Here is a 19,984-nt window from a genome sequence, read left to right as displayed (position 1 = left end):
ACGCATATCATTGTCCTCACCTTTCTTGCGTGTTTGGTTCTTGAATTCTTCTCTTTTGACCTCACAACCAATTCAAAACTTTCCTTCTCAACCACTATCTTGAAATCTTCTCGTTGACATAAAACCTAATAATTAAATCTCGATTCAATTCATGCCATGGGACACATCAAATTAAATCCACTGTTTTTGTTTGATTATGACAATTTGTGCATGAACAGACCACAAAAGTCACCACCAATCCCTTTAAGTCTGCCTTAATGACAGCCATAAACATGTTTCTTGATCGTGGTCTCAAGTATAACACATGCATGCTTTATTTTGAACTTTTCAATGATACAAAGAGAACTTTGACTTGCAACTAATTAATTCATTTGAAACTCCCTCTTAAAAAATTTCTTTGGATCTTGTGCCAACTTTAGGTGTAATGAGATGGAAGGCAACTTATTTCTAATCTGTTGACTAGGACTGGTTAGATTTATGTGGCTTGCTTCTTCTTCCTTCCTTACAACCAACTCATTTGCTTTGTTAGGTATGTGGAGCAAGGACCACAGCTAATTTTGGCATTTTACTCAATTATGGGTCTCACCTAAGTGAGCCATGATATCTTGGCTCAGTAGGCCTTAGCTTGCCACAAATGGTATTCTTGTTTCGGTATCGATCGCTATATCCAGAGTTGGGTAACAATTGTAGGTGGGATGAAAATTGAATTAGGTGAGTCTAGCTGATCAATCTTAAGATGGTATCTCTTTGTGTGGTATCATTATCATCTTAAGATGAGATAGATATATCTATAGTACAAACCTCTAGATTTGCAGCACAAAAAGATATGTCCCTGAGATAGATATGAAACAAGATGCTTCCTTTCTCAAGGAGCAAAGCCACATATATAGTTCTTGCATTTAATTATTACCTAAAAGGAGGAAAAGAACATTAAGAAGCTAAAAATATTCCAGCCAAGTGTCTTAGTGAGTGAATTGCATAAGCAAGTCAATTAACACAGCCAAGCGAACCAAGCTAACTCAGATATATACTCCAACACATAGTCCAGTTGACATTAAATATAATCCCAGTAGATTGTTCCAAGGTCTGAGATTTTAGTTTGGCAAAAGTCCAAGTACACATTTTTTTCTAAGGTTGAGTAAAGATGAACCCTAGCTTAGAAACCGACTTACAAGAAAAACCTAGTCCTAGGCATACTTGTCATAGAATCATTAACTTATACGTATCAACTAGCATATTAAATAAACAAACTTAGTTGTATCTTAATGATGTGATATTGGATAATCGTCCTCTATTTGTGTTCGAACCTTGTTACTTCTGTTTCAAATAATGAAAAATAATCTGTGGAATATCTCCTGCTAAAATATAAAAATGAAATTGGCTTGACATTATCCATTATATTTGTTCTCAGAAATCCAACAGATATATAAGGTCCAAATGATCCAAAGGCAGAACTAGAATGGTCAAATGGAGCGTTGTGTGACCCGAAAGCCGAAGCCATAGGGACGTATTTGCATGGACCTCGAAGGACCGCGCCAAAAAAACCATGCAAGGGCAAGTGTACGTAGGACACACGTGTCGCGCAAGTAGACAAGCATTATTTTATTTTTCTAAATAGTATAAAATATAGTATAAAATAAATTGTTTGTACATATTAAAGCTGTGAAATAGAAGGCATACACGGCACGAGTCTACTTAATTAGCCATAGTGTGGAGGGCATTTAAAGCACAGCAGATGCGACCGATACACAACAAACTAATAGGGTATAATCTTTGAATTCGATTAAGTAAATCTTGAGGGTTAAAATGAAAATATTTCCTATTTAAATAATGAGAATAGGAGTGGAAAATTGTATATGAAATGGATTAAATTAAAATCCCTTCTCCTTCTTCTCCATCTACCTAAAATTATACACGACCGCCTGTGCTTAATCTTATATATCGCGACCCATTTCATCCTTCGCTTCCGCTGCTTCTGTTGCTGTGGTTCTGTTAATATTTATATTTCATCCTCTGCATTGAAAGGAGAGCTGTTGAAGGTGGATCGGCGGCATGGGAAGAGGCCTCTTCCTCCCGACGACCAACCAGAGGAGGGAGAGGCGAAGGCCGAGGAAGGAGGGGGCGAGCGGCGCGTCGCCTTCTCGTCGGCGCGCGCCGACGAGGACGCCTTCGCCATGGTCTCGGCCCTCTCACGCGTGATCAGCTCCGGCGTCGGCGAGGAAGGAGGCGAGCCGTCGGCGGCGGGCGGGTCGGCGCCACGGGCGGTGGAGAGTTCCTCCTCTGCGGTCGAAGCAGCGCCCCACCCAGCCCAAGAAGAAGGTATTTTATTAGTTTCTGATTTTTTTTTTTGAGCTAATTAATTTAATTAAATTAAGCATCTAAATTGCACCTTGATCGAGTTAATTCAGGACAAACTTATAGAACTGATAGTTATTTCATTTGTAGTTGAAATTTAATCGTTTTATTTTTTGATGCACATAAATATTATATTAGCATTTTAATAAATATAATAATTTTATTAACAGACCATATTATTTATAAGTTTTGATGTATAATAATAATAATAAATGTTACTAAATTTAAATAAATTTGTTTAAAAATCAAATCAATATAATAATAAAAAATAAATAAATAAATAATAGGCGACATGAAACCGCCCAGTGTTAACACTGCTCGATGTTAACAGGGAGCCGGAGGCGGCACTACAGGGGAGTGCGGCAGCGGCCGTGGGGGAAGTGGGCGGCGGAGATACGCGACCCGAAGAAGGCGGCGCGGGTGTGGCTCGGCACCTTCGACACCGCCGAGGGCGCCGCCATCGCCTACGACGAGGCCGCGCTCCGCTTCAAGGGCACCAAGGCCAAGCTCAACTTCCCCGAGCGCGTCCAGGGCCGCATCGCTCACCTCCTCGCCGCCCAGCGCCCTCCTCCGGCGCCACCTCCAATCCCTCCTCTCCCTCCTCCTCCTCCGCCGCCGGCATCCTACCCGGACCTCCTGCAGTACGCCCAGCTGCTGCAGAGCAGCACAGCGGAAGAGCAAGCGGCGGCGGCGGCCGCCGCCGCGGGGCTAACGTACGCCGTCGGCAGTTCGTTCTCCTCGAGCGGGCCTTCGATCGAGCCTTACTTGCAAGAACAGTTCTTGAGCTTCTCCTCTCAGCCTCATCCTCAATTCACCAGTTTTTACTCATCACCATCAGCTTCTTCCTCCTCCTCCTCCACTTCTTCTTCTTCCTCCTCTTCTTCTTCTTCTCATTATAGTAGTTACATGAGTTCTTTCTCTTCGTCGTCGTCCTCCTCCTCTTCCAGTACGAGTTCATGGGCGCATGGCGAGCGAAAGGACAAAGATAGCAGACAGCGTCGATGAATAATTCGGCGAGTGATCGATCGAAGCTACGATTTCATTGAGTTGCTGAAGTTAATGTGTTTGATTTATTGGTTCAGTGGACTGTGCTAGTTTGTTTGATGGATTCGTAAGTACAGAATATCTTAGCATTTTTTTTCTTTCCATTGTTATTTGCTACATATAATATCTGAATAATAAACCTTTGTTCTAGAAATCTTAGCATTTTTGCTGAAGAAGAATGATCGATCAACGAAGGAATAATATTTAAAATATATAGGGCGCAGAATGAAAATTTTTTTAAAAAAATATGGTGCAAAATGAAATTTTTACAGAAACGTATGCAAAAAGGAAAACTACAGTCAAAATATTAATTATGCTGATTAAGTCGTGGACCAATGAAACTAGTCTAGTCAAACTACCTCTTAATTAATTTATGAAATCGTAATATTAATTTAACAGAACAACTAATTAAAAAAATCAATTATAATCCCATTTCCACGTATACAAGGTAGTTTAATTAGTCACGTAGACACATTTTACTGCTTCATTAATTTAGTATTAACTCCATTTCTGGAAAGTTCTACGAATAATTAATTTCCCGGGTTTGAAGCATATTTAAACCGCACAAGTGGACTCGTGACCCACCAAGTCGACCCAAATACTAATTAATAAAATGATTGGACTATATTTAAATTAGGTCTAACTCAAGTTAGATGATATAATTTTATTTGGATAAATTGAAGTAATTGGCTCAAGAGACTATAATACGCAAATGGATTAATAATTTATCGTTCGAGCAATCATGTGTCTATGGAATAATCGAGAGCTCAAACATCACTAAAATCTACATAGTTCCAAAGAAAACAACAGTTATGTATAGTCAAGCTTCAAATAATTGGCACTAACATGATCGATGATTGATAACGACAACCAATATGAAGAAATAAAACACATTTTCCATATTATAATCTTCTAGGGATACAAAACCTATCAAATCAAATCTATTCCCCCAAAAAAAAGGCAATAAAAAGGAAAAACACTGTGCCAGTAACCTACTCAAAAGTTTTTTGAGGATGAACTCAGTGCTTTCAAGTTCCAGTCCACATCAAGAAAATCTCTTTCCCCAAACACTGATACTGCACGCCAAGTAATGTGCCAAATCCCTATCATCGAGTGTTCGGTGGCCTGCCACCCAAAAAACTTGACTCTGGAGAGGGCGACCATGCTAAACACACATAAACCTACAGGAATCCATCAGGCAGAGAATGCTGACTTAGTTTGGTGGTGAGAAACACGTTTGTGTTTGTTTTATCATGATGTTCACACTGCAGGATAGAAAACAACTGCATGGAGAGGAAGAAGAAGAAGAAGAAGAATGGATGAGAAAGGAGACCACAGAACTCTGCATTCTGTTCAGTGCCAGAATGAGTGCTGTGAATGCGTTGCCCTCCATTTTGTTTTCTTGTTCAGAGAATATGCCTGGTCTATGATGACTCTGCAGTAAAGTTAGACTTCAGCAAAACAAGAGAGGAAGATTACAAAGCAGAGGTCAGCAGGAATCATCATCCACTACTGAATTGTGTAAATCGAGGCATTCAGATCTTCAACATTTGGATGAACAGGACCTGCCTTGGTCTGCTAAATTTACAGAGTAACCTGTTACAGATAGCGAGTTCCTATTCTAGATCATTAATAATATATATATCTATTTTACATATCCATGATTAAATTCAATTGTTGAGATGGCCGAGTTGGTCTAAGGCGCCAGATTAAGGTTCTGGTCCGAAAGGGCGCGGGTTCAAATCCCACTCTCAACATCATTTTATCATTCTTTTTACATGGGCTCATTTTGTTAAAGGATTGCGGCCCAATTAAAGTTGGTTCAAATCCTCTCGTGAACCTGAGTTCGGCCCAACCAAGGCAGGCGGCCCAATTAAAGTTGATAAAAACCAGATAATTGAAATAAAAATAATTTTTAATATTCATCTTATTGTTTTGTTTTTCCTTCTGAAAGTCTATTCATTTTTATTAAATAAAATAAATTTATTTTAAAAAAATCGTTTTTAAATAAACTGTAGTTGCGTGATAGATTAATTGTTTTTAAAAGCAACGTGTTAAATGTATTGAAAGCCATAAAATGGGACATGGATTTAATAATCGTACACGATAAACTCATTCTAAATTCTATTTTAAAAAATGCTTCTACCATTTTTATCATCAAAATGCTTATTAAAGTGGGTACATTTTGCATTTCACTGTTTGGATTTAGTGAAAATTACAAATATGGACTTCGTGGTGAACTGCACGATCCAAAAGCGCGTTAAATTTCAAGCAAGAAAACGCGTTGAATTTTGTGGATAAATTCGAAAATAACCCAAGTATCGAGTAGGATCATTCATCTGTGGCACGGGACAAACGCCGGAAGGTGGAGGAGGAGAGACGGAGAAGAGGGCGATCGGAACAGCGCTTGTTCTTTGCTTGCTGATATTGTCGCCATATCGATCGGGGTTCGTCTTCGAGTTTGTGGTTCGTTCGTCTTCCTCATCCTCATGGTTCCTTCGTTTCTGCCTCTCTCAATTTCTGTCGATTGTGGGGATCTCGTAGTTTTCCAGTTTGAGCATCCATGTTCGCTCCCTTCTCCGGTTCGTGGAGAATATTTTTGATATCCTGGATGAATAGTTTGTTCCGGAGGATGCTTATTTGTAATGTTATGGGTCATGGAGCTAAAGCAGATCGGAGGTATAAGATTCGTGTAGCTAACTTCAAATAGTTGGGACAGACAAGGGTTGTTGATAATGATGATCTTATTATTATTATTATTTACGCTGATGGATAAGCAAAATGAGCAAGTTTTGAATCTGTCCTCTTCTTTGTTTGATTGGGTGGGTAGCAGGGTTGATGGATCTTGATTATCATAACGACATACTAAAGTGATGTATCCAACTCTAGCCTCCCAATTGCACAAACAAAATCCGTGTTCTTATATTCTGATCAAATTTTAAGTCATCCACCCTCCCGCTAATCCATTCGGTGATATTCAACCAGATCAAAATGATGGAACAAACGCCATTAAGTTCAACTCGATTTTCTATCCATCTAGCCCATTCATCCGTAAACAAAGACCCTGATCAAATTTTTAAGTCATCCACCTGCCCACCAGGAAGGGGAGCCTTGGCGCAACGGTAAGGTTGCTGCCATGTGACCTAGAGGTCACGGGTTCAAATCCTGATCTTGCCAAAGGCAAGGTAAGGCTGCGTACAATGGATCCTTTCCCCGGATCCCGCATGGTGGTCGTGCACCGGGCTGCCCACCTGCCCACCAATTCATTCACCGAATTATCTACCCAAATAAGTTGACCTTAGAGCTAGAAGTCCCTTTGAAGCAGCACAAGAAGATGATGTAATTGTTAGAAGATATGTGGGGTAGGAATATGAAACTTAGTTTAAAAAGTATTAGAGGAAGGTAGTAACTTAGGCATCATACCTGAAGAATCCTAAGTGTAACATTGTAGGCAGATTGTATCACACAATTTTGAAAAGTGGTTTGTTGATATATAAGTAGGCTCAAAAGAGTGGAAACATAATGATCTTGGTTCAATAGATCTTGTTTGTGCCCTTACCAACAAAAGTGAAGTTTATTCGCTCTTAGTAAATGTTAAACAAGTAATGAGATGCATTTTCTGTAGTTTGACAACTTATAAATTATGTCTAAAAGGATATTTAGAAAATTAAAATGGCTTTGTCTAATCTGATCCTTTAATTCTAGTTTTCCAATCAACAATTAAAGACTGCTAGCATTTTGGAAAAGTTATTTGGTTATATGATATCTGCTTGCTGAAAATTCTAGGGACTTGATCATTTTAACAAGAAGTCAACAACTAAGCTTGTTTGTGCACTTACCAACAAAGGAGAGGTTTGTTAGCCCTTAGTTAAGGTTAGACAAGCAACGAGATGTATTTTTTGTAGTTTGGCGACTTATAAATTAGGTCTAAAAGGATATTTAGAAAATTAAACTAGTATTGACTAATCTGATTCAGTAATTCTTCTTTTATAATTAACAATAAAAGGTTGCTAGTACTTTGTGAAGTTATTTGGAAGTTACATCATAATGTTTTCTAAAATTCTAGGGACTTGATCATTTTTATAACATGTCAACAACAAAGCTTGTTTGTGCGCTTACCAACAAAAGAGAAGTTTGTTGGCCCTTGGTGAAATTATACAAGTAACAATATGTATTTTCTGTAGTTTGGCAATTTATAAATTAGGTCTAAAAGAATATTTAGAGAATTAAACTGATGTTGACTAATCTGATCTAGTAATCCTTGTTTTCTAATCAACAATAAAAGATTGCTACCACTTTGTAAAAGTCATTTGGAAGTTATATCATAACTCTGTTTTTTTAAGCAGTCATTTTAACAAACATGAACATGTTGTTCCATTTTATATTTTGACTTCATTTCATTTCTCATCTGTATGGTGAGTTTTCCTGACCTGTTCATAGGAAAAAGAAAAAAAATTATAAAAGTTATATCGTATCTGTTTTCTAATCAACAATAAAAGATTGCTACCACTTTGTAAAAGTCATTTGGAAATTATATCATATCTGTTTTCTCAAAATTCTGGTTACTTTATCATTTTTACATGTCAACAGCAAGGCTTCAGCCCCAGCCAGCTACCTGGCAATTAAATTACTGAAGAAATTATGTACCATAGAACTCTCTTTTTTTAAGCAGTCATTTTAACAAACATGAATATGTTGTTCCATTTTATATTTTGACTTCATTTCATTTCTCATCTGTATGGTGAATTCTCCTGACCTGTTCATAGGAAAAAGGAAAAAAATATGAACAGATTGTATATTTTCCATTTTTTCATCATATTATCTCATGGTCTATGTTTTAAAGGTGCTTGTTTCATACTGAAACCATTTTATTCTCCAGGTGCATATGGCACGTATATATCAGAATGAAGCTGGCCCTTCAACAAATATATTAAACAGTTATGAGAATGACACCAAGGATGATAGGACGATTGCACTCATTCTCTCAGAAGAATATGCCAACTTAGACAATGCTATTGCTAGACGCCTTTCCAATTTGTCTTCAGTGCCTGTATGATGTTGTTTCTTGCTTTTTGGGTACTATGTTAATTAGTGGATGTTTGATTGTGGTTATGAATACTTTTATGTATAGAAACATTATGGAAGCAGATGAAGTTGCATGTATGTTTGATATTTGTCTTTTTTGTTTCAACTAGTTTTTCCTAAGTAACTTTAAACTTCTAACATTTGATATTCTGGCAGCATGTGCCACGAGTAAATACATTCTTCCCAAGCTTTAGTGATGCCAGTCTAGATCACCAGCGACTTTTTCAGAGGTTCTTTTCCTTTCTTGGAAATTTTTAATTGGCTACACACAGATGCTTATAGTTGTGATGCTTGTATTGCATGCTTTTCTAATTTCCTCCAGTTAAAACCTCTTATAAGCTCTACTATAATGTTGTTTTCTTTTCCATGATATATGCTACCCACTTTAAATTATAAGGAGGGGAGACAACCTAGAGAGTAAGAGAGAAAAGTAGATAGAAAGAAAGGAAAAGGGGCAGCATCACTAAGGGAGATGAGAAAAAGAGAGAGGGTTAGAGGAGAGAAGCAAGGCAGAGAAAAACAAGGACAATGGTCATTGCTTCCTAGGAAGAAAGTGAGAAGAGATGGATGGAGGAAGATTTGTGGGAAAGAAAGAAACTTTGGGTGAAGAGGGAGAGTTGAAGAGAGAAGCAAGGAGAGAGGTAGATAGGAGGGAAGGAAAGAAACTTTGCCCTCTTAAAGTAATAATATATTTTTAAATTAAAAATGTTTGATTGGATGACAAAGTCAGCTTTATGTTTGCATTTATTAAATTATTTTGACAGACAAGCCCAATTGAAAATTTATATAAGTTCATATATGTGATTAACACCCAAAAAATATGTGTAATTATAGGATAAGTTGTAATTCTTTCTTGTTTTATTAGATTTAACGCTGACAATTATATTCTATGCTAGGTTAAATGTTTATGGCCTATATGAAGTTAAGGTCTCCGGGGATGGCAATTGTCAGGTATCTACTTGGTGCTTCATTTTTTCAGTGATTACATATGATCTAGGAAGACTCAATTCCTACTGATGTCCTCTTCATATGGAAGTTTCGTGCACTCTCAGATCAGCTATACAGGTCTGCAGAATATCACAAGCATGTTCGTAAAGAGATAGTGAAGCAGGTTTGACTAAGTTTATTCTGTTTATATAGTATTTGGTTTATTGCTTTATTATCATTATGGATTATTGTGGCATTTCTATAACTTTGAGTAGCTCATGCCATTCTATTATTCATGGAAGAGTACCTACTTTTCTACTTTAAAGCCTTTTTTATTAGAAAATATTATATTTGATAGAAAATTCTGATTGATATCTAATTATCCAAATTGTTAGGTTATCTTAATTTTGTTGTATTTCAAAGGAACAACAAAGGGGTTTATGATTTCTTACATTCTTTTTTTAATCATTTTATAATGCAGCTTAAGGAGTTCCGCTCTTACTATGAAGGATATGTACCCATGAAGTACAAGCGTTATTATAAGAAAATGGCCAAGTAAGTCATTTACACTAATTTACATTTTTGATTCAGTGTTTTATTGATTTAGAGGTTAGGAAGTGCTGGCTTAACCATGTCAAAAATGAACCAGGCTAAAGGCTGCCCACATCTTGTTCTCACTATGCCTTGTGGTGTCTGCCTAGTGGCTAGCTGCTTGCTTTTAAAAAATATTTTTAAAAATGAAAAATTCTCTCTGTATTTCTTTATGGATGAGCTACTAGTATAGGTCATTGACGTAATACTATTATACAGATCTGGTGAATGGGGAGATCATGTTACCTTACAAGCTGCAGCTGATAAGGTAAATAGATTTTGGTTCATTTGAATGTATACTGATTCTGCACCAATGTTTACTATGTTCTGATACATTCTTGTTCTTGCTGATCTTGTTATTTTTCAAGCATTAGCACCTGCCATATTCTGACAAGATGTTTATTGATTGAAAGATGAATTGACACATTCTTCTATGAGGAACCTTAATTTTGAGTCAGCAATGCTTAGAAATTCAAATCTTATCCTCTTTCTTGGAACAGTCCAGGAATTTAGCTGCTCAAATGACTCTTTTCAAGTTTTAACTACTCTGAACTTATCAGAGCCTGCTTATATTATGATGTACTGGCAAATTTTCATTTTTTTATCCTTATATGGATGGTTGATATTTTCTATCTTTGATACGGATGGCTTCTCATGAAGTGAACTTTTTGCCCCTTTGACATGTGCCAATTGATAGTGCTGCTAACAGAAATAACAATAACTGTTAGGAGTTCTTTGTAGCAAAGGTGAAATCCACCACCCAGCGGCCCCACACGATCAGTTCCACGACCATCTGTGAACTATTAAGAGTTCATGGATGACTATTTGAATTTCACATGTGGTAATGTGATTGTCACTAGTTCATCCATCCCTATTTTGTACTCTCTGGTTTTGTTCCAAACAATTATGACCACACCACTGTTCCTTTTGTTCCCTGTGTGACAAGAATGACTGAATGAGTGAGATCAATGTGGAATTATGTTTATGCACACTTAAGATTGACACTCTTTATCATAGTTCTGGCAATAAGACCACCTACATACTGTTTCTTTTTATATTTGGCTGATTTTGTATTCTAATTGATTTGAGAATTTGTTTTTGACCAAAATATTTCTTAGAAGATCTAGTTGAAATATGAGCAATTTCTGTAAGTTATTCTAGATTCTTTGTGCATTAATCCATATTGATAAAAAATAATTTTGTTTATTTATGTGCAGTTTCAAGCAAAAATATGCCTTTTAACTTCATTTAGAGATACGTCTTTTATTGTGATTATGCCACAAAATCAGGCACCTCAAAGAGGTAATTCTGCATACTTCTATTAGCAGTGTTGCTTCTTTTTTGCACTATTCTTTCCAGTACACTAACTATGATAAATTAATTAGAAAAATGTGAAGTTTGTTTTCTGTTGCTAAGCCTGCAAAAGTGTTTTTTTTTATCACATTATTTTGCGCTACTAATCGAGCTTTGTTAGAAAAATAATAGTTCCTGAATTAATATGCTATCTAATGACCCTATGAGCCGGAGTAATGGGCTTCACAGACTTATGTGACAGTATCTACCGTGCTCATCCAGACTCTGATTCTTCAGAGCTAAAGTAAATTGATAGTCATGTTTTGCTGATCAAAAAGTAATCATGACAGCCAATCATACAAAGTTGTTCAATGAGTATCCATGTTTGTTTAAGACGGGCCTAATCTTACACTCAACCATCTTATCTGCCTTGGAACTTTTAACATTAGAACTCCTACCATAAGGGAACAGGTACAGAACTCCATTCTTGGTGTCCTCTTCTTTCCCAGTTGTAGGCATTCATTGAGAAGGCGTCTCAGGAACCTGCAAAGCAAAGACAGCTCAGTCATCGACTCTTATACCATATTGCCATCAATTGGTGTTGATGCAGGAAGGTCTTCTTCGGGATTGAGACATGGACTCAGGGAAATGGAACAGATTAGGATTTAAAGAAAAATATGAAAAGATATCTAGGAAGTAGGTGGATTAGAAAGCTCATTTTCAAAAGTTTGTCCAGTTTTCTTTTTCCTCAGAATGCCACAAATATTGCCTTAATTTCTTTGTGCATAATGTTTTATTTATTTGTTTATTTTATATTCCAGAGCTATGGCTGAGTTTCTGGTCCGAGGTGCACTATAATTCCATCTACGAACTACGAGGTTATCGATCAATCAATCAACCATTTTGAGATTGTATTTTACATTCCTGCCGTCTACTAACAACATTCGCATTCAATTGTTTCTACAGATCTTACTATGCAACCCAAGCCTAGAAAGAAGTATTGGCTATTCTAAGGTCTTCTATGTTGGGAGTGATGGAGAACCATTTGGATGGCTATGCACATAAAAAATCCACTGATTTTGATTTTTCATATAATTTGCTTCTCGTTTTATTACTTATTCACAGATTGTATTCTTTACTTGTACTATGACACTGGTACTCTTAATGCCATTCTTTGTATTATTTTGTATCTCTGTTAGCAAAAGTAGTCCCACAATTTCTGACATTCCAAAATAAAGCATAGCAAATTCAGCTCAAGCTTCAATTAAAGCGTCTCAAGGACATAGCTGAGTTGATGATGATGAAGCAGAGTTGTAGAAGAGGACAAGGATTTGAATCTCAGGCGAAGTCGAGACAATACCCTTCTTCGTCGTGGCCAACTGCAGTTTCTCGATTTACCTCTTCATATATCGTCGTGGGACCAACCGTGTGGCACCGCTGGTGTGACATGATTAAATATAATTTCTCGATTTACTTCTTCACAGATGGTCGTTGAACCGATCGTGTGTGACCGTTGGGGTGACATGATCAATTATAATTTTTTGATTTACCGTTGGGGTGACATGACCAATTACAGTTTTTCGATTTACTTCTTTACAGATGGTTGTATGACCGATCATATGAGACCGTTAAAGTAACGAATTTCACCTTCTTGCATAAAGAAAAAAAAAATATGCTGTAGACTCACGTTAACAAATATTGTGATAAAAACAGCTTACACCTAATTAATGAAAATATTTAAAAAAAATAGTTCTCGCAGTCAAAAAATATATTTCAATATAAATAATTTGTTAAACTTATCCTACCTAATCAACTTCACTATCTAATTTATTTTATTTAATTCGGCCAAACACGGATCGGTTTATTCCTACCGGGTTTCGGGCATTTTAGCCCGATGATCGCGTTGCCACTTTCGTCATTTTCACTGACGTCCAGTGCTAATTTAGTAATTAGGTCGTCGTCGTCAGCCATTTATATGCGCTTCTTCACCCTATCCCTTCTCTTCGAAGCCAAGTTGCGGCGTCGGCGGCCTCGTCTCTGCTCGATCGCAGGCTACATCGCAAAGGTGACGAATTTTCTTGGTTTCCGTTGCTAAATCCATTACTTTTTGATGTGTTTTTTTTAATCTGCGCGTTTAGGGGTTTCTCACTTATTAAGGCTTCTGGTTTTTATCGATTTTGCAAATGTTGAAGAGCAAGATCTGGTTTCTGTATGCTGTGCTTCTTGCCTATAGGTTTGTCTTTTTGTTGTCAGATCCATCCTGATCTTTGTCTTCTCATGTTTTCCGTTAGCCATGTCTTTGGTAATATGCTCTACTTTTGCCTGTGAATCGAGTACCTTTTAGGCTTTTTGGATAACCATTTTATGGTTTTTGAGTTTATTTTCCTATTCCGAAGTCGCTCCTGCCTTTCTCTTCTTTATGGTTTCCACGCTTGGACGAGTGTATCACCTGTGTAACTCTTCCATGTGGTCAATTTATGGACAATGGAGATATGTGCTTTTATTGCCTTCTCCTGCAAACTTATTTCTAAGTAATTGTATTAGGCAGTAATTGTATATGAGGGGATTATTGATTTTACGTAGTTATATTGTATGAATAATCTAGTTCGGTGATTAGGGGAGTTTGATGGGCTTCCAAAACTTATTGTGCTACTAGCTATGTATGTTCATCTTTTGATCATCTATAGCATTTGTAAATGGATTTAATTGTTTATGGTCGACATATTGGTTGCTAACTTCTTTTTTTTTTTTTTATTAATCCTCCGTTGGAGAGCTTTAAGCCTTCACCATTTGGTGGATGGGTGACTTAGGCTTATTTTTTCACCTACTACTTACTAATATTTAGAATGAAAAATAAAACATAGTGGCTTATTGGTCTATACTTAAATATGTATAATGAGGATTATTGTTTTTGTTTGAATTTTAAAATCTTTGATCAAAGAGGAGTTAGTAATCAGGACATTCTGGAAAGAACATTATGTTCTTGCCACTAAGTTAGTGTTTACCAGCTGTAAGAATTGAAGGCTTTTGCTCATAGACAATATTCTAGCTTGACAAGGCACCATGTGATTCTGAAGTGACAAAATGTTCCAATTCTGTGCAGATGGATGTGGAGAAGCTTAGGAGGATGGCTGGTGTCGTTCGCACTGGCGGAAAAGGAAGTGTACGGAGGTAAATTTTGTTTTGTTGCCACATTTGGAACAAATTTACACTGTCTATTTGCTTATCATTGATTATAGCCCAATTCTAGAAGTCTTGCTCATGTGCAATTTGGTTAATAGCTTATGGTGGTTGGTTGAACATATTATTTGGGGCTTATTTTTCCTTGTCCCTTTTATCAGAAAGAAGAAGGTGGTTCACAAAGCTACAACAACAGACGACAAGAGGCTTCAAAGCACTTTGAAAAGAATAGGCGTAAATTCCATCCCTGCTATAGAAGAAGTCAACATTTTTAAGGATGATCATGTCATTCAATTTATTAATCCTAAAGGTAAACACATCATAAGCATAAAAAAAACATTGATTAATTGTTGATGTACACTCTGGTTTCCTTTTGTTTACTCAGTACAAGCATCAATTGCTGCAAACACATGGGTTGTCAGTGGGTCTTCTCAGACAAAGAGTAAGTTATCTGATTAATATCAAACATAAGAGTCATTAGTCTAATATAAGAGTCTGATATACATTAACTATAGTTTGTATATCTTCTTTCAAAATTCATCATTGTTTTTGAGAATCACTAATTCAAAATTTTCTTGACAGAACTTCAAGACCTGCTGCCCGGGATCATTAACCAACTTGGTATTTTTATCTCTACTTCTCTTTGGTTGTTCAGCACTATCTAATTTGATGACTGTTCTTAACTGTCATTTGTTAGTCTTCAATTCTATTTTCACTGATTTATAGTTGTCTGACCCATAACATAATGTTCATAGCTCAACAGAATAATTGTCACTTGAAACAGGTTTTTGGTTTTTAAGCTATACCCTTAGGTTATGTTCACTTTTATCATAACTAACTTTTAGGATGGTTGTAATAAATATAAACTGGACTGATTAATAAAACCGGTTTAACCAGTTTGATCAGTGAACCAGTAACTTCGAGCTTGGTTCAAATTTTGGTTTTGCTTTTACAATTATGCTCCTAAGTGTGCACTATTGTGTTCCTGCTGCCTTCCAGGCCCTGATAACTTAGAGAACCTGAAGAGGCTTGCGGAGCACCTACAGAAGTATGCGCCTGCTGCTAATACCAAGCAGGATGATCATGACGACGACGACGATGTCCCTGAGCTGGTGCCTGGTGAGACATTTGAAGCTGCTGCAGATGAAAATCAAGCTTCTTAGAGAAATTATACTTTCAGATAATTTATTTAAAACATTTCATGGGCTTGTTAAGCCTTAGCATTCAAGAGTTCAAATCTTTTTCTTCTTTCCTTTTCATTAGAATGGTTTAGAGTAACTAGTACTGTATTTGGTGTCCGAGTTCCACCTGAATCTCTCAAGTTGATGGATTTCCCAAATGGCAATGTATTAACAAATTATTTTCTCAAACAATCAAAGTTACGGTTCATTTTCATGTGTTCCATTGATTATGAATTATGAAGCTTGCATTGTGCATGCGATTGACAAATAATAAAGGCTATGATGTGATTGGTTCTTGCAGGAAAGGGATTCAAGCTTGCTATTTCTTTTCTAACTAAGCCTAATTAAACGTTTAAGTTCTCTGTAACTTCCTCTTACAATCAAAGAGGTCGTCCATCTCGCAATTTTAATTCTTTGTTTGTGCTTTAAGCGGTTGAAATCAGTGCAATAAGAAAGCCACTGTTGGAATCGTTTGCTAATCTAACAAGAAACCATTATTCCTAGAGATCGTTTGGGCTCGTGTAAGTTTCTCAGAGCCTGTGAGTAGAGCAAATCACAAAGACTGAAAATATTGCATCTTGAATTGGTATATCATAACTGACAAAGCGATTGTCCAAACTAACCTAAAACATGTCCAAACAAAAAACCAAGGTGCCATTAAAATCACTTAGCAATACCACAAACATCAACTAAAGCAGGCATGGTACGCATTAATATGAAATACAAGCACAATCACTCTTCAAATTGTCAAGAGTCCATTGCAGTCCTGTGTTTTCCCATTGAATTTTATCCAATAGAGATCCAAAGGTAAGAGGATAACATCCAAAATCACTCTTCAAGCAACGTAGCATCAGTATCTCCTCCTAGGGGGGCTCCTTGAACGATGAGCTCGTGGGGATCTGGGGAAAAGGCAATTTCAGACTTCTAACATACTATCAAAAGGATTGAATAAAGCAGGAAAATATATCAAATAACATTTGCAACATAGATGAGATAAATAAACCACGATTGAGATTGCAGAAATGGAAATTTATTCATAGTTCAATTCTTGAAAAATAGATACGAGGTAGCAAAAAATCACATCTTATTAAGAAATTACCTTCTCCTAGTGTTTCTCCGCTTAACTGGACCTTTGCTGAAGGCCCAATCAACAAAAATTGTCTGTGTAAGGAGCTCAGTTCCATTAAGTGTTGTAATTGCAGCTTGTGCTTCCTCATAGTTCTCATATTCAATTAGAGCATAACCCTAAACAAGCAAGAAGTACACACCAAAACTTTAATGCAAAAAAAGAGGAAATGTTAGAAAAACAAGATAGACATGAAGTCTAGTCTTACCATGTTGAAGTTTTGACACAAGTTTTAAAAGATCTAGCATCAATAATGTGATTAATTTTGTTTGCTTTCCTCCAGATGTCATTCTCAAGGAGTATTTAAAAGCAACTATTTTGTAAGATATATTTGTAACAGACGAGATACCCATTCTTGAACCCAAGACCCCTTGTTGCCGCCCCTAAACTACACTCACCCATATTTGAGGATTAATCATTAGCTTGATTGGCATTCAATCCTAGTTGACAGACAGGATGGTGACATTGTGATCTAAACATATGGCATCGCTAATATGAACCACGGCTTCATGTTTCTATTTAATATTTACAAAAGATAAATACTGTTGTAGATAATGGAAAAAAGACCAAAGTGATGCACAAAGCAAGCAACATAAACCAGGCTACATTGACTACACAGTTACAAAACCATGGTAGATGTGAGAGAATTCTCAAGGTACAACCTAATAAAATTTATTGATTCGAATGCCTTCATCTGTTAGTGTTTCAAATTGTTCATCCAAAATAGCTATGACATGGTAGAATGAGACCACTACGTCATTCAAAAGAAACTAGCTAACTAAAGCCGATCAGTTCAGTGCAAAATGAATTCTATAATGCATAATTCTTTGTACAACAAAATGGGCAATTATTCAGCAACATCTTCTTTCCAGTACTTGAAAGCATGGATAATTTTACCAAGTTTAAAAATATTATTATAACTACCTTCACAAAACCAGTGCGGCGGTCCAGATTTAAATGCAAATTTTTGACTTGACCAAATTCACGAAAGGCATTATGAAGATCATCTTCCTGTGCTTCTTCATGAACTCCAGATACTAACACAATCCATCCCTCAATAGCTGCAAGCAGAAATTTGTATTAGTCATAAGCAATTCCATAAATGGCATGACTAAGCCAAAATTTGGGACTTCTTCACCACAAAAAAAATGAAACAAAACAATAACCTTCTAAGAACCAAAAACAAGTACAAGAACAGAATCCTAAACAACATGAAAGAAACAAATATCTTATAATAAAGATCTGTTTCATATACAATAAGAGAATCCTAAACACATTGAAAGAAATAAATATCCTGCAATAAAGATTTGTTTCATTGTTCATGCTTCAAGTCATCAATTGTCATTAGAAATTGAAATATGAGAAGACTCAGAAACAGCTTGTACCATATATCTTGCCCATTGCCAATACATTACCAACACATAAAAATTTGAAATCTTGATCACATTACTGCAAATGTAAATTCCCTAATATTAAAAAATAAATAAAATCTGTAGAATATGCTAGACAAAATTCACCATCTCAAGCATTTAACTTGATTTGAAACTTGCACTTAAAAAATATAAATCTCTATAGGAAAGATGAATATCTTGTTTTGTACAAATTTTTAAAAATCTACAAAGAAAAGAATTGCCATCATTTTTCACAAATCATAAAGCCTAAAACACTACAACCGAGTTTGAAGCCTAGGTAAATCAAGCCGGTGTTGGATATGCTAACTTTTAGAGGGTTTCCTCATTCATTTCAGATATATGCTTCTCATTTGCTGCAAAGGTAAGTAGATAAACATCCGTGCATACAATGATACACCATAACTCAAGGGATACACACAGCATGACGAGGAAAAGGAACAGAAAGAATCCATGCTTTTTACCATACAATTGAGCAAGCAGGGTATGATTCGCAAGGAAAGATATGGATTTCCTTTGTTGGGATTAGACTATACCAGATACAAGAATCCATGCTTTTGACGTGTATCATGTTCTCATGTTGACAGTCACGACAACCATAAATTCTGCTCGGATAACTTGAATGAGGCATTACAAAACTACGACAATGAATTCAAAGGATACAGTGTTCAGATGTTTATTTTAAAAAAAAAAATAGATGCAGGGAATCATATCTCAAACAACAAGTGGAATCACACCGATCAGCTAAAAGGATTCGACTGAATCTCATAGACGATCATAAATGACAACATCCTACATTGTTGCACATTTTCCCCGTTATCCTTTCACTTGTTTCTATAAAAAAAAAAAAAATTTACTAAAGAAAATTAAGAGATCAATGAACGTTGTCATGATACGGTAAATTAAGATGAACATGCAAAATAGAGTAATATGCTCACCAAGAACGAAAAAAAAAAACGAAAAGACATAAAAAGGACGCATCGCGTTAGAATTAGGGTTTCCCGACTTACATCGCTGTGGCCCCGGACCTCCATCTGAATCGAGGGAATCGAAATCCCTGGCTGACAGATGGCTGCCGCGATCCGGACCCGCCTCCTCGCGGAAGCCCCGGCCTTTGGTCTTCCTGGGTATTAATCCGGAGGAGCCGACGCCAGCGATGGTGGATCGGAGCTTAGGAGCAGGCGATGGGTCGGCCTCCGCGGCGCCAACCTCCTCGTCCATGAGATCGTCCTCATCGGGCTCAAAATCCACCACCTCAACGTCACCGACGGCGGCCGCCATGGTCTTCACCTCCCTCCCTCTCTCTCTCTCTCTCTCTCTCCCGCTCTGTATGGCTTAGGAAATCTTAAGCCATCGCTATTTAAAGATAAGTAATAATGCTTAATAAACATTTAAAAATGATTACTTTTTAACGTTTTTAAATTTAGTAAAATTGAACAATGCAATAAATATTTTATTTTAAAATTTTAATAACTTTATTTTTGTTTAAATTCTAGAACCAATTCCTAACATTTAATGAAAGGTATTAATCCCACTCCAGAATTTTCCCATCCGTCCAAATCAACCCCGCCGACTCTCATCTGACCGTTCAAAATTTCCTGAAACCGTGCCCAATTCTCGCGACAGTTACGGATGAACCAGCTAAACGCTTCAGTGTTCCGCAAGTACGCTGTACCGCTCTCTATTAATCGCTGTCGTGCGCGAGACACACAGTTTCAAAAGTCGCCAAAGGATTGGGTTTCCAGAGGATGAATCTATCCTTATTTGTAAACGTGGCTTTATTCTGTGGATTC

The 19,984-nt window shown here is 36.8% G+C and overlaps 4 protein-coding genes and 1 non-coding gene across 6 annotated transcripts; 4 read left to right on the top strand and 1 right to left on the bottom strand.

Moving 5' to 3' along the window:
• The first annotated feature begins 1,921 nt into the window (after positions 1–1,921).
• Positions 1,922–3,496, top strand: LOC141831801 (uncharacterized). Its single transcript, XM_074719202.1, has 2 exons — positions 1,922–2,319; positions 2,687–3,496. Exons 1-2 carry the CDS (start codon positions 2,175–2,177, stop codon positions 3,358–3,360), a joined length of 819 nt encoding a protein of 272 aa, XP_074575303.1. The 5' UTR covers positions 1,922–2,174; the 3' UTR covers positions 3,361–3,496.
• Positions 3,497–5,075: 1,579 nt separating this feature from the next.
• On the top strand, positions 5,076–5,156 carry TRNAL-AAG (transfer RNA leucine (anticodon AAG)). The gene has a single exon. It is a non-coding gene; the product is annotated as a tRNA-Leu (tRNA).
• Positions 5,157–5,750: 594 nt separating this feature from the next.
• LOC141831800 (OVARIAN TUMOR DOMAIN-containing deubiquitinating enzyme 12-like) lies at positions 5,751–12,506 on the top strand. The gene is made up of 10 exons (XM_074719201.1): positions 5,751–5,865; positions 8,279–8,449; positions 8,641–8,714; positions 9,381–9,435; positions 9,521–9,595; positions 9,893–9,966; positions 10,222–10,270; positions 11,220–11,304; positions 12,117–12,173; positions 12,262–12,506. Exons 2-10 carry the CDS (start codon positions 8,285–8,287, stop codon positions 12,306–12,308), a joined length of 681 nt encoding a protein of 226 aa, XP_074575302.1. The 5' UTR covers positions 5,751–5,865; positions 8,279–8,284; the 3' UTR covers positions 12,309–12,506.
• A 773-nt stretch (positions 12,507–13,279) lies between these two features.
• Positions 13,280–15,870, top strand: LOC141831743 (nascent polypeptide-associated complex subunit beta-like). Of its 2 annotated transcripts, none has more exons than XM_074719145.1 (6): positions 13,280–13,360; positions 14,399–14,466; positions 14,637–14,785; positions 14,861–14,917; positions 15,058–15,096; positions 15,475–15,870. In XM_074719145.1, exons 2-6 carry the CDS (start codon positions 14,399–14,401, stop codon positions 15,636–15,638), a joined length of 477 nt encoding a protein of 158 aa, XP_074575246.1. In that variant the 5' UTR covers positions 13,280–13,360; the 3' UTR covers positions 15,639–15,870. The 2 variants fall into 2 exon arrangements, with proteins under 2 accessions (XP_074575246.1, XP_074575247.1); XM_074719146.1 differs by having other exon boundaries at positions 13,290–13,376.
• Positions 15,871–16,227: 357 nt separating this feature from the next.
• On the bottom strand, positions 16,228–19,507 carry LOC141832025 (RNA-binding protein Y14A-like). Its single transcript, XM_074719484.1, has 4 exons — positions 19,202–19,507; positions 17,707–17,843; positions 16,756–16,901; positions 16,228–16,555 (listed from the first exon to the last, which is right to left on the bottom strand). The coding sequence occupies exons 1-4, from the start codon at positions 19,470–19,472 to the stop codon at positions 16,507–16,509; spliced, it is 603 nt and encodes a 200-aa protein (XP_074575585.1). The 5' UTR covers positions 19,473–19,507; the 3' UTR covers positions 16,228–16,506.
• Positions 19,508–19,984: the final 477 nt, after the last annotated feature.

This window comes from Curcuma longa, chromosome 7 (assembly GCF_044706935.1).
Source record: "Curcuma longa cultivar G26 ecotype Majalengka, Jawa Barat chromosome 7, ITB_CL_G26_1.1, whole genome shotgun sequence".
NCBI lineage: Eukaryota > Viridiplantae > Streptophyta > Magnoliopsida > Zingiberales > Zingiberaceae > Curcuma > Curcuma longa.
This window is presented reverse-complemented; position numbering and strand designations above follow the sequence as displayed.